Raw genomic sequence first — 27,615 nt, 5'->3', positions numbered from 1 at the left:
GATTATACAGATGTAGTCAAGTCTGATTACCAGCAGCACTGATGGTTCTCCGTATTGTTCAGTAGGTGTCAGACAGATTTCACCGTTCAGCTCTGTTTGTGGGAGTAAAATGCTCATCATTTGTTACTTATTTAGCAAGCACAGTCATCTGCTTGTATCTTTGACAGGTGAGCAGGAACTGGTTGGCAATAGCGACCATGCACGGCTTCTTTCAAGAAAGCTATAGGTTGACAAAAATAAGCTCTCAAGTGCAGGTCGATAGGGTGGGGAGACCTTGGGAGCAGGGTGTCTGCTCCCCTTTCCCACCCCATTCATCTCAACTCTACTCCTTCAGGAACTGGCTGTCTTATCCAGCAGGACACCAGCTAAACAGCCAGGGGAGGCCACTGGGCTGCTCAGGGCTGGAGCTAGGGTCGGAACCCCAAGTCTAGCTGGGTTGCCAAGTCCGAGTCTTCCACACAGGGGAACCAAAAGGGTTTAGGCGGGACTAAGGCCCACATCGCAAAGCTAAAAGTGCAGAGTCAGGCCTAGACCTGAGTAGACTCGAATAGATGGGCAAGGAGGCCCTGAGGGAAGGTCTCAGGTGACTTAGGCAAGTGCCAGGCTCCACACTGTTTGTGGTCCACTCTTGAGGGCTGGTCTTGGCATGGGACACAGGTGGGTCTGGCTGGCTCAAAGGACCAGAGGTGAAGCCCAGGATGGCTTTTCCAGGTGTTGTGACTGTCTGATGAAGCTTCCTGTCTATGGGCTGTGCCTGGTCAGGTGTGGGCCTGAGACTGTCTCTCTCCCCAGGTGAACAAAGCCCTGAAGCAGAAGTCAGACATCGAGCACTATCGGAACAAGCTGCGCCTCAAAGCCAAGAGGAAGGGATACTACGACTTCCCTCCGGTGGAGGCGAGCAAGGCTCAGATGGAAAGAAAGAAGATGTATGAAAAAGCCCCAAAGGACATCGAGCACGTTTTGGATCCAGACCCAGAAATGTGTGCCCCATTCACTGAGGCTAAAAACAGGTGCAGTCCCTAAGGGATTCTCTGAAGGTCGCTGTACCATTAGTGGGATGAGGGCAGGGTGTGCCTCGGGCAATACAGTCTGGGCCTCTGGATCTGTTTGTTACCTTAGGACTATCATCTTTGCAGGCTGCTGGTCTGGGCCACACTGGTCTGTACGAGCAGGAGTTCCACAGTGAGTCTGGAAGACAATAAAATTGAAGCCATTAAAAAAAATACTTGTGCAAACAACCATAATTGTCCTTTAGCTTAATGATGTTTTCAAACCTGTAGCTGTTTCAGAGCTGGGTTCAGATATAATTATCACCCACCTGGTTATGCAACTTCCAGATCAAGGGACAGTGTATTCGTCAATTATTTTAGCGGCTCTTGCATAAGAAAAACAGAACCCATGCCTCACCTTTTCATTCAGCTTCAGTAAGTATTTACCGCACCGCTACTCCAGTCTCCATGCTGAGTTCCTCTTTCATTCATAGACTTGTTCATTCACTTGCCATTTATTGTCACCTGCTCTGTATTGGGCACCATGCATGATCCTGGATACTGTCATGGTCACATGTTCATTCATTCAGTTCATTCAAAATTTTATGGTGGACAGGACAGCCCAATCACTGCTCTTGTGGAACTTAAGGCCTGATGGGAGAGAAGGATCACCACCCCAAAAGTTCATTGCTCACAAGTGCGATGGGTGTTTGAAATGTGAGCTGCTGTGACTGTCGAAAAGGTAGGCCTGGCCTAGCAAGAGGCGGGTAGGCCTGGTGGTTGGAATCGGCATCTCTCCAAGCTTTGCGGCTAACTCAGCAGGGAATGGCCTCACCTACTGGGAAAAGGGGTAGAGGTCAGCAAAGCTAGATAGGCCCACCTCTCTTCTTTGCCTTCCCTCTGAGGTACCTCCCCAAAAGCATTTTCATGATTTGAGACCATCTCTTTCAAATCCTCCTTGGCAGTGGCCCCTTGACTTTGAACTGCCTGCTGCAACCCATCCTGTAGCCTTGGCAGACGTACCCTCTACAGAGGTCCCTGGGGAGGACAGAATGGTTCCTGGCCTGAGTGGGTATTTATTAAAAGCCAAAATGACTATGTGGCAGGCTTAGATGGAAGCCATAAAATCAAGGTGCTACATTTTATGAATGGAATCACCATAATTTATTTTTAATAATGAAAGGAGAGAATTCTAAGCCAGTGCTTCATTTACCAGGCTTCTCATTAGGCTTGGTGGGGATAAAGAGCTGTTGATCTAAAATCACACTGTGATGGGATCACAACATATGTGCCACCAAGTTGATAACTGTAAGAAAAAAAGAGAACATATGTAGATTTTATTGGGAGGCTGGAGCTTCTTTAGCTTTCACTTTATACTTTGGGGCTTTTTACTTCAGGGGTCTTTTATAGACTAGGGTGGTGAGGTTTTTTCCTGGGTTTCCTGCTGATACTTGGAAAATGAATCAAAAGTCCTGTACAAGTAAGAGGAACTTAGTTTGGTAATTATTTGAGAAATGAAAATTTCTGTTAAGGTATTTTATAAGGAGAATGAACAAAACTTTTTTCTGGAGAGGTGCATCTCCACTGCCTAACAAAAGGTCAGGCCAGATTCTTAAGGCCCTTTGATGGCCTGCTGATGCTGGGATTATATAGGTAATTTTTAGGAAATGTCTGTTGAAGAAATGATTTAATTAAAATTTTTGACCAGTTAAGGGAAAAATAGAGATAACCACAAATCAAGTGAGGTGGGGGATAGGAAGGGAGATGGGGTCAGCAAGAGACTGGGACGAGAAGACAAAGATTAATAGAGAAAAGGAGAGTAACAGAGGCTCAGTAAGCTCTCGGGTGCTATTCTTTTTTTTTTAAGTTTTTTTAAAAAATTAATTTAATTTAATTTATTTTTTGCCGCGTTGGGTCTTCGTTGCTGCGCGCGGGCTTCCTCTAGTTGCGGCGAGCGGGGGTTACTCTTCGTTGCGGTGCACGGGCTTCTCATTGCGGTGGTTTCTCTTGTTGCGGAGCACGGGCTCTAGGCACGCGGGCTTCAGTAGTTGTGGTGCGTGGGCTCAGTAGTTGTGGCTCATGGGCTCTAGAACGCAGCCTCCGTAGTTGTGGCGCACGGGCTGAGTTGCTCTGCAGCATGTGGGATCTAACCGGGCCAGGGCTCAAACACGTGTCCCCTGCATTGGCAGGCGGGTTCTTAACCACTGCGCCACCAGGGAAGCCCCTCGGGTGCTATTTTTGTTGACTCCAGGCACTGTCCACTGCTACCTGCTGTGTGTTAGCTGTTATCACAGGTTAGACTTGCCTGTTAATTACTGTTCACAGTTCTACTCGTTAGAGGTTCTGCTCTCAGTGACCTAGCCCCTGCAAGGCACAAGTAAAGGACTCATTCTCTAGGCCAGAGGTAGCATCAATAACCAGAATCTTACCCTGAGACCTAAATAAATCAAAGCCAAAGTTTAGATTCCAAATGATGACTCATCCTGATACCCTTTAAAAGAGTTTTCACAGCTTTTTTTTTTAAGTCAGAGCACACCCCCCTTTTTATGTTATAAACTCTTACCCAGAGACACAGAGTATGTAATATAACTGAGGCAGGTGCTGTCAGAGGCCCCCTGCATGTCCCCTCAGCCCCCCTATAGGCCAGCAGCATCCTTCATCTGTGACTCTGACGTGAGCCCCCGACCAGAAGTGTCAGGTAGTTAATGTGCTCTGGAGCAGCTGTAGTCACTGACAGATGGGAACTGATGGATAAATACCCCTGGCAGAAGAACTATACACTGTTGTAATAACCATGTTGTCTGGTTTCTATGTTTGATGATTTGACATCTGGGACCTTGCCTCTGGAGAGACTGCCCCTCCCAGGGCTGGCTAGCCTTTTCGTAGGGATAGTAAGTCTCACGTGCAAGTGCACTTGTCAGACACAAACCAAACAAGCTAGAGCCCAGACTCCAGCTGCCTCTTGCACACAGGGCTTTTGCAATCTGAGCCCCCAGTCTCCCTGCCCGAATCACCCTGGCCAGGTACCAGGCAAACAGGGACAGCTCCCGTGTCCCAGAGTCTGCCAAAATCTTTCAAGTGAGCCAGTCCTAAGCCTGCTTACCCTGCCTTGCCAGTCCTTTCCCATGAAAGCCACAATGAAGGCTCTTGCCCACATTTTCCCCACACTCCCACTGCCTTGTGACTGACCTTTGTGCTTTCCATGTGGCCCTCCATAGTGTGGCATGCCCTTTCCTCTTGAGATCTGTGAATATACGAGCTACCTTTTCAATGGCAGTCATCCCCTGATCTGTTGGTTTTACCACACCTGAATAATAATGAAACCTACATTTTAAAACATCTGTCTCCCACACTTCTCTAGTGAGTTTGAGCCCCAGATGCCCAAAACACTGATCTGCTCTGGAGCATATCCTTTACTGGCCTCCTTTCCTTCCCTCTCTCATTTTCCCACTTCCCAACTTGTGCTTCCTGGAACCCTCTCCCAAATAAACCACTTCTACTTCCACTCAGATCATCACAGAGCTTGCTGCTGGGGAAACCCAACCTAAGGCAATAACCTATAAAGACAGAGTTTCTCTGATAGAAGCAGGGCGTCCTCCTCCTCCTTCTCAATGGCCCTAGTCCGTCTTTATGGAACCCTAGGGTTCTGTAGAACACAGTTTGGAAACTACATTCTTAAACTATAGTGGTTAATCCCAGGCTCCAAAAAAAATCCAAATAATACTTATCATTATCCTCCCAGCAGTATTTTCAAAGGTTAAAAAACTTATATCTCAAGTTTGCAAGTTTCAAAATTTGTTAACTTTTAAAGAATATAGCAAAAATACCAATAGGAAATGAATATACCTAATGGAACTCTATTTGATTAAAATAAGTAATTTCTCTACCTGAAATCCTAATTTATCTCGAAGTAGTTGCTTGCATATCAGGCACACATTGGTGATCTGGTCAATTGAGATCCATGTCAAACAGCAGTCTTTAAGCGGTATATAAAAGAACATTGTCTTTGATGGAAAGGGAGACTGGGGCGTATGCCAGTGTCTAAGGGCTCACCCACGTTCATGGTTCTTGAAAGGGCTTACACAATCTCACTATTGTATTTCTAATACTTCCAAAATAAACTACTTGAATGTCAATTGCTAATCCTAGTATTTACTCCTCCATCACCTTTATTAGCAATTGGCAATCTCAGGACAGTTGTGAAGTCTGCTTCTTCAAAAAATGATTTGTAATTAGGTCAAGGGTAAGAATTCTTTGGGGTCTGCCTTAAAGTGAGAATCACTCAGAACAGATTGTGTTTCACAAGGTTGTGCTTCTTTCCTAAAGGAAGCCTCTAATTGCAGATAACTATAGGGCACATTTGATAACACTAGGTGGTAAGCTCCTATATTAGTCAGGATTCTTTTGGTTGTAAATGATGGAAAACCAACACAAACTGGTTAAATAAAAGGGGAATTTACCATTGAACAGGCCAAAGCTTCAGGAGTGGCTAGTTCCAAGAGGTCATAGAATGTCTTCCATGTTTACCTTGCTGTTTCTTCACTCTTTGCTGGCTGGTTTTCAGGCAGGCTTTTACCTCATAGTGGCAAACTGGTTACCAACAACTCTAGGCTTATATCCTATCTTCTTAGAAACCTCAACACCAAGAGAATGCCTCTTTGCTGGTTGCTGTAGCAAAAGCCTTGAGACTTAGTCTCATTTGACTAACTCAAGTGCCCACCCTCTGACCAACTGTTATGGCCATGGGGTTGTGATGTTCTGACTGTCCAGCCTGAGTCACATGCCTATCCCTGGAGGAAAGCTGGTCCCCAAAGACCATCCTAGTGCTCTTACCTAAAGAGGGTTGTCCTGGGTGGCAGGCAAGCAAAGACCACAGAGGCTCTCTAAACAGGTATAAGCTCCTTATGGTGAGAGAGTCGGTCTAATAGTGTGTTTTATTCCCTAGACTAATTGCAAGGGTAGTGTCTTGCCTTGGGAGTTCTAATGTCTGTTCTAGACTAACAGTGTGTGAGTGTCATGCTGTGACAAACTGGGTGTGAGATCATGAAAAGGTATCTATATCTCCCAGGTTTCTTCCATAGTCCCTGGGAATAAATAATGCAACCTCTTTACCTTCAACCCATGAATGGATAGAATCTTAGAAGCGAGACACAAAATAGGTGGTGTTTGGGGAGTTCTCTGAAGGCAGATGCTCTGAAATGCAAGTTATTTACAGAGAGAAACTTACTGTTGGATGAGAGGGAAGTAGCCAGTGATTTTATCCCACCTTTGTGGGATGAACCCTGCAGGATCATGTGAAAGTCCCCGCTCCTAAGAGTTGACTCTTGTGCAAGAAGAAAAGCACAGCCACAGCCCTCACTATATTACTGTTTCTTTCCCCGTCCTCAAAAAATTCCTCTAATGACAAGTGGAAACAAGACAGTGATGATGCATTTCCTAGCGGGAGCTGAGTGGCGCCACTGGACATGCTACTCCCTGGGCTTGAAATGCTCTGTGCCTAGATTGGCATGTGGCTGGCTCTGTTAAGGGGTCTGCCGAAATGTCACCTCTCCAGAGAGGCCTTCCCTGACCATCCTATCTAAAGTCATTCCCCATCCTATCACCATCTGTCGCATCACCTCCTTTTTCTTCATAGCCCTTATTTCTCTTGGAAATTATCATGCGAATTGTCTGTCTCCCTTATTAGAATGTAAGCTCAGGAGAGCAGGGCCATGTCTGTCTTGCTCACTGTGAATCTTCATCATCTTCCACAGTGCCTGGTACATAGTAGCCACTCAGTAAATACTAGATGATGAATGGATGGATGGATGGATGGGCCCCAAATTGCCTTTTGGTTTATGGCTCCTTAGCCCAGAAGGGAATCCACTGTGGTAAAGGTAGAAAAGAAAATCTATCAACACTTGTGTTTAAGAAGCTCATTAGCCACAGCGTTTGTTAACACATCATGGAACCCTGAATGTGAAATCAGAAAGATGAAAAGGAGTAGGAGGCTGCTAAGTCAACAAAGCTAACAACAGCAAGTTTGTTCTTCCAGCATTAGCTGTCCTAGAGGGTCAAGGGAGAGTCCCTGGCCTTGCCATCAGCAGAATTTTAGATGAGGTTGCAGTGTTGCAATTGATTATAGTTACCTAGTTTCCATACAAAAGAGCATTTACAATTCAGCCAAATGGTTATAGCATCTGGAAGAAAATTCTTCATTCTACTCTTTCTACAGCCCCTGATGGCCAGGGAACAAATACCATCAATTCTGAGATTCGTGAAGCAAATCCAAACACTTCATTGGTTGCCTGTAGTTTGGATCAGTGGAGAATTCCATCTGTCAGGGCATTTGCTGCATCATAACAGTTGTTGAATTTTCTTCAGGCAACAGATGAAGAACTCTGTCTACCGGAGTCGGCAATCTCTGAACAGCCCGAGTCCGGGGGAAACGGAGATGGACCTTCTGGTGACTCGGGAGCGACCTCGGCGTGGAATCCGTAACAGCGGATACGACGTAAGTCTCTGGTGGGCCGAGCTGAATACAGCTTTGCTTTGTCCTGAATGCAGAGAGGAGAGAGCATCCTATAATGTTTCAGTTTACTGCATATTAGTGGAATTTTAAAGTGCACTAAAATGGTTTCTGTTTTATTATTCCTTATTACCTATTTTGCAAAGTAAGGCTAATTGGAATGTGTCAGAGTAACAAATTATTGCTCAAAGGAGCTCAGTGTCTAAATTCAACCATTTTATGAATAGTACATTATTGACCTTAAACTCAACAGCAATTCTAAATGTCCTTAATTTTTTTCCCCTTTGTCCTTAGAAACTCAGTAGGAACTATGGCTGTGGGTTAGAATTCATTTGAACATAGGCTTCTTTTAATCCATAGCACCGTTGAGAAGTTGGATTTGTTCCTGATTTCATAACTCCTCAATATGCCATGGAAACAATGAGGTTTCCAACAGAGCGATTTGGTGATTGCATATGATGAAGCACATGCTTATGTGCAGGGATGCTCCAAGCTGTAAAAATGCTTCTAATCCCATCAAACGTCCCCAGATGATGACTTACAATTTGGTGCCTCCTCTCACGTTGTTTACATCCCGTCACATGTAGTTGCTCTCATGAGCTCACATGAACGATACTAGGCTGAGATGTTCAATAATGCTTCATTCTGCCCCAAGATTTCAAATGGCCTTGAATATACTCCTAGGTTTTATGAAAATGTTTCTTTCCCTTTCTCCTAAAATGTTTCTCTAATTACAAATAAAAATTTTTCTGTAACAAGAGTTATGATTCAAATATATCCAGATAAAGTTTTGTTACAATTGTGAGGTTGTAATTTGAAAATGACACTTGATTTCTTAAACATCCGGTGCTAATTTGAAGGCAATAAGATTTCTCCACCCTCAGGACTGGTCATTGTTTGCCACAGAAACTTAAAGTGGGATTTTTTAATGGTCCGATTACAAACAGAGATATTATACCTAATTTGAATTCTAATTACCTTCCTTACATTTAAACTTGATATTTGTGTTGGTGGTGATACCCTTTTATTTCTCTTTCCTTTTTTATAGAAAACAGTTTGATGGTTTAGTTTTGTAAAATTCCAGATGCTTTGGGCAAATCTTTTTTTCTCCTCCAGATTAAATTATTCAATGTTAAATTTTCTCCTCATACAAATATTTCTTATACTAAACTTGATCATCAATTTGATAATCAGCCTGTGGTTAAAAATAGGGCGTTTGAAATTTTCAATTAATCTCTCCCTACTAACAGTGACTATTCTTCCTGGATGCTTGTAGTTTGGGGAACTTTTTCTTCTGCTCGGGACTATTCTGCTGAGGTATGATAGGATTCTTAATTTATTTCAAGATTTGTATTAATAGATTTCTCGTGAGGTTCTAGACACAGACATTTTTACAGTTTGAGGAAATAGGCCAGAGGTTTCCCTATTAGTCTTGAAAAGAGAACGCTGCAGGGTTTTTTTTTAACCACTGTGCCAGGACTTGCAGTACTCACCTAATACTCTTGGAATGTTGTGTAAAACAGTAGAAGGAGAGGGACGATTTTTTAAAGGAGGTTGCTCACCTCTCACAAACATGTGTAAATATTCCACTTACAGATTACTTTAGGGGAAGCACACTTCATTTCAATAGATATTTTAAAATATACAATTCTTTGAAAAGTTTGTGTGATCACAAAAACATAAGCAAATATAAGTTTCCTTAAGAGAAGATGATCATCTAGGGAACAATTTTAGGAATTTAGACTGTTGATGCTGAGAATGAAATTGTTTCTTGTATCTCCTCCTGAGCCTTTAATCCCATGAGAAGTATTTGCTATCATTTCCTGACTGCACACACTAGACCAGGCCCTATTCTAGTCTTTTTATGTGTATAATCTCATTGAATTTGCAGTCACCAGTCAGGTAGGTGCTCTCACTATGTCCGTTGTACAGATGGGAAACCAAGGCTCCAAGCAGTTACATAATAAGTTTACCCGACTCCAGAGCCCATCCCCTTAACCACCACAATACGACCTGCATGTGCCCTCACAACACTGTACATCTGTCTTCTCATAACATAATATATGCCCTGTATTTCTGATCTCTATAAGATGTCATGTCTCACAAAATTCTTGCAGGGATAACCCACACAAGCAAAAAATGGACCAGCAGATAAAGCAGAAAAATAAGAGTCTTAGTTTTAAACAATGCATGCATTCGTTTTCTGAATCTTGATTTTCCAAAAGTCCTGAATCACTCCTGGCAAAAGAATCCATTAGCTCAGCAGTGAACAGGTCATTCAGTTGGAAACACGTCATGCTTCCTACTGGGTATGGGGATCTTGAAGCCAGGCCAACATTTCCAAGTCATTTCTGCCAGATTAGGAAGCACCAGAGGGACCAGCTCCTTTTTTTTTTTTTCTTTTGAATTTTTGAATTTTATTTTATTTATTTTTTATACAGCAGGTTCTTATTAGTTATACATTTTATATATATTAGTGTATATATGTCAATCCCAGTCTCCCAATTCATCACACAACTACCACCACTCCCAGCCACTTTCCCCCCTTGGTGTCCATACGTTTGTTCTCTACATCTGTGTCTCAATTTCTGGCCTGCAAACCGGTTCATCTGTACCATTTTTCTAGGTTCCACATATATGTGTTAATATACGATATTTGTTTTTCTCTTTCTGACTTACTTCACTCTGTATGCCAGTCTCTAGATCCATCCACGTCTCTACAAATGACCCAATTTCGTTCCTTTTTATGGCTGAGTAATATTCCATTGTATATATGTACCACATTTTCTTTAGCCATTCGTCTGTCGATGGGCATTTAGGTTGCTTCCATGACCTGGCTATTGTAAATAGTGCTGCAATGAACATTGGGGTACATGTGTCTTTTTGAATTATGGTTTTCCCTGGGTATATGCCCAGTAGTGGGATTGCTGGGTCACATGGTAATTCTATTTTTAGTTTTTTAAGGAACCTCCATACTGTTCTCCATAGTGGCTGTATCAATTTACATTCCCACCAATAGTGCAAGAGGGTTCCCTTTTCTCCACACCCTCTCCAGCATTTGTTGTTTGTAGATTTTCTGATGATGGCCATTCTGACCTGTGTGAGGTGATACCTCATTGTAGTTTTGATTTGCATTTCTCTAATAATTCGTGATGTTGAGCAGCTTTTCATGTGCTTCTTGGCCATCTGTATGTCTTCTTTGAAGAAATCTCTATTCAGGTCTTCTGCCCATTTTTAGATTGGGTTGTTTGTTTCTTTAATATTGAGCTGCATGAGCTGTTTATATATTTGGAGGTTAATCCTTTGTCCATTGATTCGTTTGCAAATATTTTCTCCCATTCTGAGGGTTGTCTTTTCATCTTGTTTGTAGTTTCCTTTGCTGTGCAAAAGCTTTGAAGTTTCATTAGGTCCCATTTGTTTATTTTTGTTTTTATTTCCATTACTCTAGGAGGTGGATCAAAAAAGATCTTGCTGTGATTTATGTCAAAGAGTGTTCTTCCTATGTTTTCCTCTAAGAGTTTTATAGTGTCTGGCCTTACATTTAGGTCTCAAATCCATTTTGAGTTTATTTTGTGTATGGTGTTAGGGAGTGTTCTAATTTCATTCTTTTACATGTAGCTGTCCAGTTTTCCCAGCACCACTTATTGAAGAGGCTGTCTTTTCTCCATTGTATATCTTTGCCTCCTTTGTCACAGATTAGCTGACCATAGGTGCGTGGGTTTATCTCTGGGCTTTCTATCTTGTTCCATTGATCTATGTTTCTGTTTTTGTGCCAGTACCATATTGTCTTGATGACTGTGGCTTTGTAGTATAGTCTGAAGTCAGGGAGTCTGATTCCTCCAGCTCTGTTTTTTTCCCTCAAGACTGCTTTGGCTATTCGGGGTCTTTTGTGTCTCCATACAAATTTTAAGATTTTTTTGATCTAGTTCTGTAAAAAATGCCATTGGTAATTTGTTAGGGATTGCACTGAATCTGTAGATTGCTTTGGGAGTATAGTCATTCTCACAATATTTATGCTTCCAATCCAAGTACATAGTATATCTCCCCATCTGTTTGTATCATCTTTAATTTCTTTCATCAGTGTCTTATAGTTTTCTGCATACAGGTCTTTTGTCTCCCTAGGTAGGTTTATTCCGAGGTATTTTATTCTTTTTGTTGCAGTGGTAAATGGGAGTGTTTCCTTAATTTCTCTTTCAGATTTTTCATCATTAGTGTATAGGAATGCAGGAGATTCCTGTGCGTTGATTTTATATCCTGCAACTTTACCAAGTTCATTGATTAGCTCCAGTAGTTTTCTGGTGGCATCTTTAGGATTCTCTTTGTATAGTATCATGTCATCTGCAAACAGTGACAGCTTTACTTCTTCTTTTCTGATTTGGATTCCTTTTATTTCTTTTTCTTCTCTGATTGCCGTGGCTAGGACTTCCAAAACCATGTTGAATAATAGTGGTGAGCGTGGACATCCTTGTCTCGTTCCTGATCTTAGAGGAAATGCTTTCATTTTTTCACCATTGAGAATAATGTTTGCTGTGGATTTGTCGTATATGGCCTTTATTATGTTGAGGTAGGTTCCCTCTCTGCCCACTTTCTGGAGAGCTTTTATCATAAATGGGTGTTTAATTTTGTCAGAAGCATTTTCTGCATCTATTGAGATGATCATATGGTTTTTATTCTTCAGTTTGTTAATATGGTGTATCACATTGATTGATTTGCATATATTGAAGAATCCTTACATCCCTGGGATAAATCCCACTTGGTCATGGTGTATGATCCTTTTAATGTGTTGTTGGATTCTGTTTGCTAGTATTTTGTTGAGGATTTTTGCATCTATATTCATCAGTGATATTGGTGTGTAATTTTCTTTTTTTGTAGTATCTTTGTCTGGTTTTGGTATCAGGGTGATGGTGGCCTCATAGAATGAGTTTGGGAGTGTTCCTTCCTCTGCAGTTTTTTGGAAGAGTTTGAGAAGGATGGGTGTTAGCTCTTCTCTAAATGTTTGATAGAATTCACCTGTGAAGCCATCTGGTCCTGGACTTTTGTTTGTTGGAAGATTTTGAATCACAGTTTCAATTTCATTACTTGTGATTGGGCTGTTCATATTTTCTATTTCTTCCTGGTTCAGTCTTGGAAGGTTATACCTTTCTAACAGTTTGTCCATTTCTTCCAGGTTGTCCATTTTATTGCCATAGATTTGCTTGTAGTAGTCTCTTAGGATGCTTTGTATTTCTGCGGTGTCTGTTGTAACTTCTCCTTTTTCATTTCTAATTTTATTGATTTGAGTCCTCTCCCTCCTTTTCTTGATGAGTCTGGCTAATGGTTTATCAGTTTTGTTTATCTTCTCACAGAACCAGCTTTTAGTTTTATTGATCTTTGCTATTGTTTTCTTTGTTACTATTTCATTTATTTCTCCTCTGATCTTTATGATTTCTTTCCTTCTACTAACTTTGGGTTTTGTTTGTTCTTCTTTCTCTAGTTCCTTTAAGTGTAAGCTTAGGTTGTTTATTTGAGATTTTTCTTGTTTCTTGAGGTAGGCTTGTATTGCTCTAAACTTCCTTCTCAGAACTGCTTTTGCTGCATCCCATAGGTTTTGGATCATTGTGTTTTCATTGTAATTTTTCTCTAGGTATTTTTTTATTTCCTCTTTGATTTCCTCAGTGATCTCTTGGTTATTTAGTAACATATTGTTTAGCCTCCATGTGTTTGTGTTTTTACGTTTGTTTCCCTGTAGTTGATTTCTAATCTCATAGCGTCGTGGTCAGAAAAGATGCTTGATATGATTTCAATTTTCTTAAATTTACTGAGGCTTAATTTGTGACCCAAGATGTGATCTATCCTGGAGAAGGTTCCGTGTGCACTTGAGAAGAAAGTGTAATCTGCTGTTTTTGGATGGAATGTCCTATAAATATGAATTAAATCTATCTGGTCTGTTGTGTCATTTAAAGCTGTGTTTCCTTATTAATTTTCTGTTTGGATGATCTGTCTTTGGTGTAATTGAGGTGTTAACGTCCCCCACTATTATTGTGTTACTGTCAATTTCCTCTTTTATAGCTGTTAGCAGTTGCCTTATGTACTGAGGTGCTCCTATGTTGGGTGCATATATATTTATAACTGTTATATCTTCTTCTTGGATTGACCCCTTGATCATTATGTAGTGTCCTTCCTTGTCTCTTGTAACATTCTTTATTTTAAAGTCTATTGTATCTGATATGAGTATTGCTACTCCAGCTTTCTTTTGATTTCCATTTGCATGGAATATCTTTTTCCATCCCCTCACTTTCAGTCTGTATGTGTCCCTAGGTCTGAAGTGGGTCTCTTGTAGACAGCATATATATGGGTCTTGTTTTTGTATCCATTCAGTGAGCCTGTGTCTTTTGGCTGGAACATTTAATCCATTCACATTTAAGGTAATTATCAATATGTATGTTCCTATTACCATTTTCTTAATTGTTTTGGGTTTGTTTTTATAGGTCCTTTTCTTCTCTTGTGTTTCCCACTTAGAGAAGTTCCTTTAGCATTTGTTGTAGAGCTGGTTTGGTGGTGCTGAATTCTCTTAGCTTTTGCTTGTCTGTAAAGCTTTTGATTTCTCCTTCGAATCTGAATGAGATCCTTGCTGGCTAGAGTAATCTTGGTTGTAGGTTCTTCCCTTTCATCACTTTAAATATACCATGCCACTCCCTTCTGGCTTGTAGGGTTTCTGCTGAGAAATCAGCTGTTAACCTTATGGGAGTTCCCTTGTATGTTATTTGTTGTTTTTCTCTTGCTGCTTTCAATAATCTTTCTTTGTCTTTAATTTTTGCCAATTTGATTACTATGTGTCTTGGCGTGTTTCTCCTTGGGTTTATCCTGCCTGGGACTCTCTGCACTTCCTGGACTTGGGTGGCTATTTCCTTTCCCATGTTAGGGAAGTTTTCGACTATAATCTCTTCAAATATTTTCTCAGCTCCTTTCTCTCTCTCTTCTTCTGGGACCCCTATAATGCAAATGTTGTTGCATTTAATGTTGTCCCAGAGGTCTCTTAGGCTGTCTTCATTTCTTTTCATTCTTTTTTCTTTATTCTGTTCTGCGGCAGTGAATTCCACCATTCTGTCTTCCAGGTCACTTATCCGTTCTTCTGCCTCAGTTATTCTGCTATTGATTCCTTCTAGTGTAGTTTTCATTTGTTATTGTATCGTTCATCTCTGTTTGTTTGTTCTTTAATTCTTCTAGGTGTTTGTTCTTTAATTCTTCTAGGTCTTTGTTAAACATTTCTTGCATCTTCTCGATCTTTGCCTCCATTCTTTTTCTGAGGTCCTGGATCATCTTCACTATCATTATTCTGAATTCTTTTTCTGGAAGGTTGCCTGTCTCCACTTCAGTTAGTTGTTTTTCTGGGGTTTTATCTTGCTCCTTCATCTGGTACATAGCCCTCTGCCTTTTCATTTTGTCAGTCTTTCTGTGAATGTGGTTTTTGTTCCACAGGCTGCAGGATTGTAGTTCATCTTGCTTCGGCTGTCTTCCCTCTGATGGATGAGGCTATCTAAGAGGTTTGTCTGGACCAGCTCCTTGACATGGTAGAAACAAAAGCACCAGGAGGTTGATTTAAGTGTGAATTTTTCAAAGGTTGCCTGCTTTAGAGTCCCAAAGGAAACACCTGCATGTAAAAACAAACAAATAAATAAACAAATAAGCCAGCAAACACACTCTTCATGGGAAAATCTTAGTCCCAGGACTGATGGCAGCCTGGATTGTTTCAGAATTTTTCCACTGAAGAGGAAAAGTGAGGGCCTACGGAAGAGAGACTCTTAGCTCCAAGGGGATTGGGAATCCCTGTGTTTTGCAGCAAGAATTCTCAACCACTTTGCCACCCTAACAGATAAGGGATGCCACACACTCCTGGCGTTTACTGGGGCTCACTTGGATAGTAACTTTCAGGAGGAGGCACCCCTTTTAGAAGAAGGCATGATTTTAGAAGGATGTCCAAAACTGATCCGTCCTAACAAGGACAGATCATATCTTTAAAGTAACTTTGAAATTACTTGAAATTAATTCCTCCAAGTGCAGAAAGCGGGTAGAAGAGATAATGTCAGCCTAATATTTCAAAACAAAAATAACTATTTCAAATTATTTTTTAAATGTTATTTTCCAAATGAAAGTCATATAGAAAATAATGAAGCAGTGGGGAAAGGAAAAGAAAATGTCCCAAATGTGACTTCTCAGGCAGAATAAAGACCCAACTGTTTTTTCCTACATCAGCCAAATTGTTAACCCCTGTATGTGGATGATGAATCATTCTTTGCTTCCAAAGGGCGAGTAATAATCAAATCATTCCCCAGAAATAAAAACGCACTTCCTCAACCTTGATTTGCATTTGGACTTCAAAAACCTATGACAGGAATAGGGTCAGCTATGTGCCTTGGCCACGAGAGCGTCTCTGAAACAATTGTTTGAATTATAATGTTGAAAATGAGCGCTGACCTCCCAGAAGTAGAGAACTTTACAAGCATTTTCCTTAGTTTCTCTCCAGCACCTTGTCCGGAATTCCACACCCTGGCGGTGCTCAGACCTTAACAAACATGTGGGCAGTGAGTGAAAATGTTAAGAAGGATGATTGATCCATTGATGCGTCTCAGTAGAGGTGATGTCGAAGGCTCTGATGTAGCCATCACCAGCACTATTACAACCTTGGGGGAAATGTTTTGACATGTTAGCGGAAACCAGATGATTTTACAACTGAAGAGTTTGTAAACCTACAAAAAGGGACGCTACATCAGGCAAGGTTCAGCTGCAGAAAACAGAAAACATCGAGCCATTTTAAACAGACAAAAAAATACTGTAAAGAATTAGGTGCTCCCAAAATTATCAGAGGGCTGGAGGAGTGTTCCAGGAAAGACTGAGAACAGAACCACAGGGCTGGCCCTGCAGAGGGGCCACTGCTTGTGCCCCAAGCAAGAAGGTGAGGGAAGTGGGCTGCCCTGGAACTGCTGACCAGCAGAAAGATGGGCCGTGCCTCATTCCCTTGGTCCAAACCACACACTAGTGCATTTAATTGACAGAACCTAAGTCTCAGTCACAGCCAGTTCCTCCTGGAGGGCCCCAAGTGCATGTTAGCTGTTGGCTTTTGAGCTACAGGAAAGCGTGTAGCAAAGAGGTTGCCAAGGCCTGGTCCAACATTCCTACCGTGGCACGGGGTAAAAGCAAGATAGAGAATTACCAGGCAGAGCAATATTTGGGAAGCATTTGGGGGAACTAGTGGAGGAAAGCATAGCAAAGAGGAAGATGGAAGCACCGCTCAGAGCTCAGTCCCCACCCAGGCTGCAGGCTGGGCGCACTGTATTGTGTGTGATGGGCTGTTTATCTTGCTGGCGTCTCTCGGCTGACAATGAAGCCAGTTTCCTTTGTTCCAGGTGAACAGTGGTTACTGGAAGGAGGCCAAGGGATTGGAACAGTTGTTCTGACGGCTTCCATTTTCAGGGAAATGAAATATGATCTGGAAGGCCCCTGACTGCCTGAGATAGCATACAGCACGTCTGGGGCCTTCTCAGTAAACTCGTAAATCCTATTATTAATGGGAGTCTCTCCTGCTCACCTCCCCCCTCCCTCCCCCAGCATCTTATGGCTTTGGCATGATAGTTAGAGACCAAGGCAAAGCACAAGGATGCCCTGGCACTGCGTGATGTGCCCAGTTAAGGGTACAACCAACTTTTGCTTTCATTGGGAAGCAGATGGTTGGATTTGGGGGTTTTGTCCTTTACCAGAAGCAACCTGCTGTTGCCCTCTGAACTAGATGCCCTGTGTTGGCCCTGACCCCAACACCATCACCTCCTAAACATCCCACCTAGAACTGCCTTACAGATGTCTCCCCATCTCAGCCTTTCATTTCTTTCTCCTGCCTCTGCCAGCTAGTTTAAGCTGCTAATAAGCCTGGCTTGATATGTTATCTCAAGTTAACTTATAGTACATTGTGTTTTAACAGGGGCCTTTAATCCCAGGGAAATATCTGATAATGGGAGATCAGGCTCCCTGGTTGAGGCTGAGGCAGAGGTGGAGGTGTTTGGTGGTGACGTGAGCCTTTTGGTGTAGTCCAGACCTCAGCGGGCTCGTGGCTGCCTGCAAAGATGCTTGTTAATCCCACAAAGATGGAGGCCTCTTGGCAGGTGGAGAGCAGGAAGTAGATTCTCGTTTGCAGATTTTGGGGGTGGAGGGCCAGGTTTCAGGACCGCCTAGTGACCCCACTTGGTGCCAGGCCTCCCCTGCTGAACTTTTCCTCCCATGCCGGCAGGTTCCCACTGGGCAGGAGACAGACAGCTTCTCTTCCTTAGTGAGCACGCAAGTGCCATCTGCCTGCCTGTTCCCTCTGGTTCCCTGTGCTCTGGACACTGCCTGCTCCTGCTCTTGGTACCCGCCTACTCATCCTGCCTCTTCTGAGCTCTGAGAACTCTTAGTCTCTTGACTAGGGCAGCCACTTACCGCAGGCCAGCGTGCTCTTGGTATGGACACCTGTAGGGGAAGGGAAGGAAGCAGGATTGGACAGAGTTAAAGGTCGGGCTATGGTACGGGAACTACAAGGCCTCAGCTGACCCCACGGGGAGCTCTGTAGCTCACATGGCCCTGAAGAGCTGTCCCGGGTTTTCGAGAAGCGTCTGGGCTCTTATCCTCTAGCACTGGCCAGTCCCTAGGTGTCCCTGGGAGAGGCAGCTCTCTTTAGCCAAGGACAATTCCCAGCGAGGGAGTTGCCACTGCCGGTTCCCACTAATGCCCGGGGAGAGCAAGGGCGATTCCCAGTTGGCACCTGAGGGCTGGCGGCGTTCCCAGCAGCTCGGGAAGGAGCCCTAGAGTCCTGAGCAGCGTAGCACCATCCACCCCACGCTACTTCCTCCCAACCCTGGTGTTCCTTGGCCCAGTGTGGCCCTTGAATTCCTGCAGGAGCCGAAGGCCAGGGGACAAATGACAACACCCCTTGGTAGTTGCTACCGCTTCATTTCCTCTAGCAAACATTTCTCACGTGCAGTGGAACCACTGCATCATACTGCATTTAACATACGCAAATTCAGTAATATAGACCCTGTAAGACAAAGGAAAGAAATTTAAATATTGCAAAAAAAATAGCTTTTGTCTATATTCTGTTCATACCATGCGTTCCAGGTGATCTGTTTCTTTTTACATATTGTTCTGTAAGATGGTACACACAGGCCATGCATGCTGTACCATGTGGACGATTTAAGGACTTTTCAGTGGTTTAACTACATGATTTTTCCCTTCTCTGCTGCCATTGGCATCTAAGCCCCACATGTGACTACCTGTGTGAGGCTCTATGGAGAAGAGAAAGGTCGATTAACTAGTGCTTGCCCCGAGGTGCTTTTGCAGACTAGTGGAGGAGACAGGTAGAGACATATGCAGCCGGTTGTGCCAGTGAACTTGGATGGGAACAGGAAGTCTTCCTGAAGGTCTCTTCCTGTCTGTCCCACGGCTGCCAGAGGAAGCCTTCTAAAACACATACCCTTGTTTAAAATCCTTCAGTAGCTCCTCAGGGCTTGGGCATAAGACTCAAACTCTTAAGCTTCCGGCTCAGGACTCATCTGCTCTGGCTGGCCTGGGCATGCCCTTCTGGCTGGCCTGGGCATGCCCTTCTGGCTGATGCTGCTTCTCCGAATCCACCCCTTGGCTCCGGCCCTACATGCCCTTCCCAGACTTGCCCTGTGATTTCACATCTCTGCGTCTTTGCATGTGCTCATCCCTCTGTTCAGGACATCCCTTCCCTCCGGCTTAGTGCAGGCCAAGGTTTCTCAACTTCAGCACTATTGATATTTGGGACTGGATAATTCTTTGTACGGAGGGCTGTCCTGTGCATTGTACGACGGTTAGCAGCACCCTTGGCCTCTACCCACCAGCTGCCAGTAGCACCTCCCAGTTGTGAGAGCCAAAAAATGCCTCCAGACATTGCTGAGTGTACCCTGGGGGCAAACCTGTTCCCAGTTGAGAACTGCCTCTTCAGGCAATGCTTTCAGAACTCGGTTAAACATCATCTCCCCGAGAATCTTTTCCTCGACCCCACGTCTGTGGTCTGACTTAAATGCCGTCCTTCGTGTTCCAGTAGCACCTGGGACTCACCCCGATCAAAGCCCTTACTCCCCATTCTCCCTCTGTGGGTTTATATATATTATTTTCCCCGCTGCCCTCCTCAAGGACGGGAATCATGTCTTATTCATCCTGGGAGCCTCAGCACTCAGAATAAGAACCAGTGCATATTAGATGCCACGTCTCTATTTTTTGAGCAAATGAACAAACAAGTGTCAACCAGAAGTGACTCCGGAGCTGAGACTTGAAAATATGGGGCAGATTTAGCTCTGAGCCAGATAAACAGTTGATTTGACTGGCTTATCAACACTGTAGACAAATGCACGTTACTGTTTGAAGTTCAGTCTAAATGGTGGTTATCAGTTAGGATGCTTTGGCTAAAATAACAGAAAACTGAACCCAACTCAGACTGTCTCTACTCATTAAGGGCATGTATTGGGTACAGTAAATCCGGACCTGGTCTGATTGACGCTCCCGTTCCTTTTTTCTGCATTATGCAGTGCTGTCTCCCTCATGCTTTGGGTTCATCTACAGGTTGATTCCCTCCTGTAGGAAATGGCTGCAGCAGCCTCAGGCCTCGTGTCTACATACTGTGTTGGCCAACGCAAGAGAGAATATCTCTTTTCCCAGCCATGAAACGAAGCTTATGGGTTTTACTCTAACTGAGCCACCGTAGGTCAAGTGCCCACCCCGCCCCTGTATCAATGGGGCGTGGGGAGGAGGGGGCTTATACTGATTGATTTAACCCAGTCAGACCTCAGCAGCAGAGCTGGGACAGGCTTAGTCCCTGCTGGGCCCCCCGCCAGAGCCCCTGTCTGAGACCCAGGGAGAGGAGTGGATGGATGCTGAGGCCATCACAGTACCTGCGACTTGAGGAACATCAATCTTAGGGCCTTTTAAGGGGCAAAACCAGCACAGTCCTCCATGTCACTTGTCCCTCCAGTCTCAGTTGTGGGACAAACACATCTTTGGTTGACCGTCCATAAAGGGAAAGATCAGCATGGCAATAAGCCCATGACCATTTCTCCCTGTGGGCTTGGGGAGTCCTGGCTAGGTTGTGTTTTGGAGGCGGAGTGACCAAGAGGGATTTTGTGAGTCTGTCTGGCTTTTTCAAGAGGTGGGAGGAGGAAGAGCGGATTTGAGTTGGTGGCAGGGAGAGCCTGTTTGGCTACGGATTCGTGTCGGCTCTCAACATTGAGCCTCAGAGTCCCCTTGCTGCCTGCAGGGCCAACTCAGCTAAGAAGATGAGAAGAAGCAGGTGATGACTCGTCTCAAGAGCAAAAAGCAAAACAGCTTCCCACGAGAGAAAGCCATTCTTGTGTGTTTACTTTCAGGTTGATTTCTTAAAAGGTATTAAGTCATTAGTTGACTCTGACTCATGTATTGTTCTCAACATTCACAGTCAGTACTGTGTAATGGTTATGCTCATGGCCTCTGGAGCTAAGCTGGGTTCACCAGCTTGGCCAGACACTGGCAGTGTGAAGCTGGGCTAGTTACTTCACCTACCTGCTTTAGTTTCTCCACCTGGAAAATGGGCATGCAGGTTGAACCTGCCTTATAGGGTTGTTGTGAGGGTTAAATGAATTAATGCGGGTAAAGCACCTAGAAGATGCACAGTGGACGTTAGCTGTTGTACCTGTGGCTAACAGATTCCATGAGGGAGAGAGGGATACTCTTTCTTCTGTTTCTTTTCCATTCTAGCACTTTAGACATCGCAGGACTGCTGTGAATTGTCTCACCCACTGTGATATTGTGATTTATAATAAGAAATAGATCATTTGGTCTTAGTCCATGTTGCTGGCCTGGAGCTCCAAAACCCCTTGGGATTTCCTGAGTGATGGGAGCATTAAATGTCCTTTATGTTAATGAGGTGACCTAGAAAGCACCTAAGGATGGGGGCTGGTTGCCAGTGGAGCCCACCATGTGGTTAAGGGTTGGAACTTTCAGTCCCACTCCCACCCCCTGACCTCCAGGAAGGGAAGAGGGGCTAGAGATTGAGTTCAATTGCCAGTGATTAGGCAATCGTGCCTATGTAATGAAGCCTCCATTAAAAACCTAAAAGGACTGGGTTCGGAGAGCTTCCGGGTTGGTGAACACGTGGAGTTTGGGGAGAATGGCACCCTCAGAGAGCATGGAAACTCCTTGCCCTTCCCCATAACTTGCCCTATGCCTCTCTTCCATCTGGCTGTTCCTGATTTATATCTTTTAATAATAAACCAGAAATCTAGTACGTAAAATATTTCTCTGAGTTCTCTGAACCATTACAGCCGAACCTGAGGAGGGAGTCGTTGGAACCTCCAATCTATAGCTGATTGGTCAGAAGCACAGGTGACAACCTGGACTTGCGACTGGCATCTGAAGTGGCTGGTGGGGTGGGGTGGGGGGCAGTCTGGTGGAACTGAGCTCTTAACCTGTGGAATCTGATGCTCTCTCCAGGTAGAATCAGAATTGAGTTGAACTGTAGGATGCCCAGCTGATGCCCAAGAACTGGATGTGTGGGGAAAAACTCACACAATGGTGATCAGAATTGTACACACTAAAGAGAGGATTGTATTCCTCAAAGAGTGCCTTTCTCCAGCATGATGGGGCTGGAGAAGGGCTTTGTAAATGGTGCCTGAGACCTTCCCCCCGTTGCCCCGACACAGGCCAGACTTCCAAAGATGACCTCTAAGAGCATGCTTTGCCAAACCCGGGGTTGCCAATGGTTCTAACTTGGTAAATGTGACTTGCTCAGTAATTGAATTTCCACTGCTCTGTGGAGGGCAGCAGGTCATGGGGGAGAAAGAGAAGAGGATGGAGCCGGTTCCTGAGAAGCCTGCTTCAGGAAGAAGATGTTTTGCTTTGGGAGCAGTGAGTAAAGCTGAGACTTGTCCATTTGCTGAGGACATTGGACACCTTCTTTTACCCTTGATTGTCCATCCCCATATTTTCAGTGTAATTCTGGGTCACTGTTTGGAAGATGAGAAAGAAAAAGAACATCCCTCTTTCTTTAGAAATCTATGAGAGACCCTGTAAGGTTTTTTTCTACTCACCTGAGACAGAAATAGCATGCTGTTTTCATGTCCCTGTAGCTTGGAAGTGATTGTGGGTCATCCTTTGGAAGGCAATCAGAGTGAAACTTGAAATTTTGCTGAGATTTTTAACAAATTCTTTTTGTACAACCTGTTGCAGAAGAGAAATCATTAACCATTATATTGAACCCCCCTACCTGTTCTGAGGGATACCAATCTCCCTCTATTGTCAGAGAAGGTTTTGAGATGTAGGCTCAGGAGGAAACTGACCCTGTGTCGTGATAGCTCTTCTCCTCACACGGGAAGTGAAAACTCCCTGAACTTTGGTTTCCACAGTGGCTTTGTAAATGTCTCTGCTTACTCAGTGACAAGCAGCACTTGCAGTGGGGCTGTAATAGCCAGAGCAGACATTGAACGAGAGAAGCAGTAGTTTTGTGTTGCCCAAGGGACCCTGTTGGTGGAGAGAAAGATGGTCATGGAGCCAGATCAGTTCATCATGGCCATATGGCTCAGAGATGTATCTTGCTGAAACCCACACTTGATCTTGGGGCTCTTGCTGTGAAGATGCAGAATTTGCTCACAATCTGTTCTCCATGTTAGATAGAGCTGTGATTGGCACTGAGTTGACAATCAGGGCTTTGGGGCAAATTTTAGAGAGAAACTTCAAATTTTTGTGCTTCAGAAATGAAGTGCCTGGGTGGGGCAAAGTGCTGTTGCATACACTTGTGTGTCCTGGGAAGTATGACCTTGTAAGACATCTGTCCACTTTGGGGCTCATAACTCAAGAAATTCTAGAATAAATGGCTTCCAGAGTCCTTCATCCTTCCTCGTCAATTCCATTCTAGATAAGACTGCCTAACTCATTTTAGACATTTGGAATTGTCTTTTACTGTTAAAGACTTTTGAGCAGAAATTCTCCAGGCTTCTTTTAAGATTGATTTCCATCCATTCATTCATTCAATAAGCATTTATTAAAGTTCTACTATTTGCCATTCTGGGATGCAACAGGACACATGACAAAGTCCCTGCCCTCATGACACTTATATTCCAGCAAGGGGAACAGATAACAAACACGTAAGCCCATAGATATACAGCACAATGTCAGAAATGCTGTGGAGGGACATAAAGCGGGGCAAGGCGATGGAATATTGAATATAGAATATAGAAGAACGTAGAAAATATAGAATATCAGGAGGTGTTCTTCATAGGTTGACCAAAGTAGGGCTCTCTGGGGAAGTGACTTTTGAGCAAGGACCTGAAGTGAGGAAGCCAGCCAGGCTGACCCCCAGGGGAAGAGCATTCTGGGCAGAAGGTATAGCAAGTTGAAGGGCCCAGAGGAAGATGTGTGCTTGAGGAGCTCAGAGAACATCAAGGAGACCATGTAGCAAGATGCCCTTTCTTGGTAAAGGGTCTCAGCTCTGACTCCTTCCCTATATCCCCACATGTCACTATCTGCAAGTCCTATCAGCCCTCTTCCAAAATGCATCTTGAACTCAGCTGCATCGTCTTTGTCCATGACCACCCTAATCCAAGCCCCTGCCATGTCTCTTCTTGTCTGGATTATTGCAAGAGCCTTCTAACTGACCTCCCATAAATTCCAATCACATTTCAACCCTGCTTAAATTTCTTCAACACTTTCCCATTGCCCTTTGAAGACAGTCCAGCCTTCTTACCATGGCCTTCAAGACCCTACATGATCTGGCCCCTGCCTGCCTCTCCAGCCCCATCTCCTGACAGTTGGAGATTCAGCCACATGGTCCGTGTATTTATTAGTCAGCTCGGACTGCCATCACAAAGTACCACAGACCTGATGACTTAAAACAACTGACATTTATTTTCTCACAGTTCTGGAGGCTGGAAGCCTGAGATCAAGGTGTTGGCAGGGTGGCTTCTTTTTGAGGGCCGTGAGGGAAGGATCTGTTCCAGGTCTCTCTCCTTGGCTTCTAGCTGGCCGACTTCTCCCTGTCTTCACATTGCCTTCCCTCTTTACATGTCTGTGTCCAAATTTCCTCTTCTTATAAGGATGACAGTCATATTGAATTAGGGCCCACTCTAATGATCTCATTTTAACTTATCTCTGTAAAGACCCTATCACCAAATACAGTCATAGTTAGGACTTCAACATAGGAATTTGTGGGGTCAGGGTAGGGGTGGGGACACAATTCAGCCCATAACAGTTACTTTTCTCTTCCTCAAATACTGTAAGCTTTTCCCCATCTCAGGACTTTTCATAAGCTTTCCTATGATCTTCACATGGCCACCCCATTTTCCTTCAGGTCTCCATAAATGTCACCTCTTCAGAGAGGCCTTCCCTACCATCCCCATCAAACCAGCTATGACGCCAACCCATGTTGTTTGTTTCATTAAGCCAAATTTATATATGATAACGTGTACGGGTCTTTAGTGTACAATTGGATGGGCTTTGACAAATGTATACACCCTTGTAACCACCAGTGCAATCAAAATGTAGAACATTTTCATCACCTCCGGAAAGTTGCCTCATTTCTCCTTTCAGCCAGTCTTTACCACCACGACCTCAAATGGCAACCACTTTTCTGATATCTACTATCATAGCTTTACCTGTTCTTGAACTTCATATGAATGGAATTATTCAGTATGTACTCTTTTGTGTCTGACTTCTCTTGTTCAAAATTTATCTATGTTTTTGCATGTATCAGTAGTTTATTTTTTTGTTACTGAGTACTATTCCATTGTATGAATATACCACTATTTATCCATCATCCTATTGTTGGACATTTGGGTTGTTTCCAGTTTGGAGCTACTAGAAAAAAACTGCTGTAAACATTTTTGCATATATGTTTTGTGAACATATGTACTGTAGTCTAAATGTGTGTGTCTCCCTAAAATTCAAACTTTGAAATTCTAACCCCCATTTGTTGGTATTAGGAGGTGGGGCCTTGGGAAGGCGATCAGGTCGTGAGTGTGGAATCCATGAATGGGATTAGCGCCCTTATAAAAGAGATTCCCCCAAAGTAACCTCGCCCCTTCCTGTATGTGAGGATACAGTGAGGAGTGTGCATCCTGGAAGAGGGCCCTCACCCAACCACGCTGGCATCCTTGGACTTCCAACCTCCAGGACTGTGAGAAATCAATTTCTGTTGTTTATAACCCACCCAGTTTGTGTTATTTTATTCTGGCTGCCGGAGCAGACTAAGACAATATGTTTTTATTTATCTTGGATAAAGATGTAGGAGTAGAATTTCTGGGTCCCAATGTAGGTGTATGTTTGACTTTTTAAGAAACTACAAACAGGTTTACAAACTATTTGTGCTATTTACCTTCTCATCAGCATTGTGACAGTTCTAATCCTACTCCTCAATCTCACCAACATTTGTGATTAATCTTTTTAATTTTAGCCATTCCAGTGAATGTGAAATGATATAATTTCCCTAATTACTCATGATGTTGAGCACTTCTTCGTACATTTATTGAACATTTATGTACCTTACTTAATGAGGTGTCTATTCAAGCCTTTTGCCCAATTTTTAAATGACGTTGTCATTTTGTTATTTATTTTTAGGAATTCCTTATATATTTTGGATACAAATCCTAATATTTCTCCTGGTTGGTGGCTTGTCTTTTCATTACTTGTCTGATAAAAAAAAAAAAAAAAAAGCTGGTTTTTAATTTTGATGTAGTCTTAGGGCTACAGAATGTGTTCTAGGACCAGGCAATATGATGGGATATTTTCCAAAAAGAAGATAATTAGGGTTCCTAGCAGGGCTACAATTTCCTTCAAGTTTGTTCCCATGGTGTGTCAAAGAGAAGCTGAAGGCACATGAATACTTAGCCACTGTGTGGGCCTTCCTAGGTGTGCGAGACAGGTGTGCTCTTTTAAAGAACGTTGAAAGGATCGCAGATGTTTACTTTGTCCGGTGGGCACCATAAAGCTCAAGCCCAGAGGCCCGTGTGTTCAGGTATGGTGAAGAAATGACCTTAAATTCTTCTAAATTCCTGCGGCCTTTGCTGCTGAGGATACTTAGATTACCAGCTCAGGTCTTTGGTCTCTTTAATCAATAGAAATTGATAAGAGACCAGACTAGGAATTCAGGCAAGGCTTTCTTGGGACTCGCCCTTGTGCAGGAGGGCGTGAAGACAAGAAACATGTGCCTTGCTCACTCCCTGAGGTGGCGGGGGCTGAGCTGGTTCCTTAAATGGGGTGAGGGTGAGGGCGGATCCAATGGGTCAGGCATGAGGTGTAGCTTAGGTGGCCTCCCTACCCCGTTGGTGGTGCCGTGTGCAGGGATCATCCGCAGTACCCTGCTTTTGCTCCTGGCACCTCAGAAATGGTTTGTGTCCCTTTTGTATCTTATTGTTCATCATTTGCCCCAACTGCACATGTGTGTAGTTATTTTTAGTCCCTTATAGTTTCTTTGTATTCTGTTGCTGGAGATGTTTGTCCAGGTGCAAGCACTGCAGCAAAGATTCCCAGGTCTCAGCCTAGCTCACTTACACCTTAAGTATCCAAAATCTTAAATATGGGCATTTCCTCTAACCCAGTAATTCTACTTCTAGGAATTTAACCTAAGGCTAAATTTATGGTTATATGCGAAATTTTAATCACAATATACATATTTCAGCTTTGTTTCTATGGTAAAATATTGGGAGACCACCTAAAATAGTGGATGGCTAAAAATAGGTTGTAGGGACTTCCCTGGTGGCACAGTGGTTAAGAATCCACCTGCCAATGCAGGGGACAAGGGTTCGAGCCCTGGTCCGGGAAGATCCCCCATGCCGCGGAGCAACTAAGCCCGTGTGCCACAACTACTGAGCCTGTGCTCTAGAGCCCGCGAGCCACAGCTACTGAGCCCATGTGCTACAACTGCTGAAAACTGCACGCCTAGAACCCATGCTCTGCAACAAGAGAAGCCACCACAATGAGAAGCCTGCGCACCGCAATGATGAGTAGCCCCCACTCGCTGCAGCTAGAGAAAGCCCACACGCAGCAGCAAAGACCCAATGTAGCCAAAAATAAGTAAATAAATTAAAATAAATAAATAAATAATTAAATTTTTTAAAAGTAGGTTGAAAA

The 27,615-nt window shown here is 43.6% G+C and overlaps 1 protein-coding gene across 11 annotated transcripts in view; it reads left to right on the top strand.

Moving 5' to 3' along the window:
* The window catches only part of KIAA1549L (KIAA1549 like), a 291,549-nt gene that overhangs the window by 223,745 nt on the left and 40,189 nt on the right, over positions 1-27,615 (top strand). For 10 of the 11 annotated variants that reach the window (XM_082343655.1, XM_082343657.1, XM_082343656.1 and 7 more), the window contains 2 exons: positions 793-1,010; positions 7,353-7,482. In XM_082343655.1, the coding sequence (XP_082199781.1) occupies positions 793-1,010; positions 7,353-7,482 (348 nt within the window). Of the gene's footprint in view, positions 1-792; positions 1,011-7,352; positions 7,483-7,799; positions 11,931-27,615 lie in introns of those variants that run through there. The other variant, XM_082343662.1, reaches the window with a different exon arrangement.

This window comes from Balaenoptera borealis (assembly GCF_965194805.1).
Source record: "Balaenoptera borealis genome assembly, chromosome: 11".
In the NCBI taxonomy this organism is placed as follows: Eukaryota; Metazoa; Chordata; class Mammalia; order Artiodactyla; family Balaenopteridae; genus Balaenoptera; species Balaenoptera borealis.
This window is presented reverse-complemented; position numbering and strand designations above follow the sequence as displayed.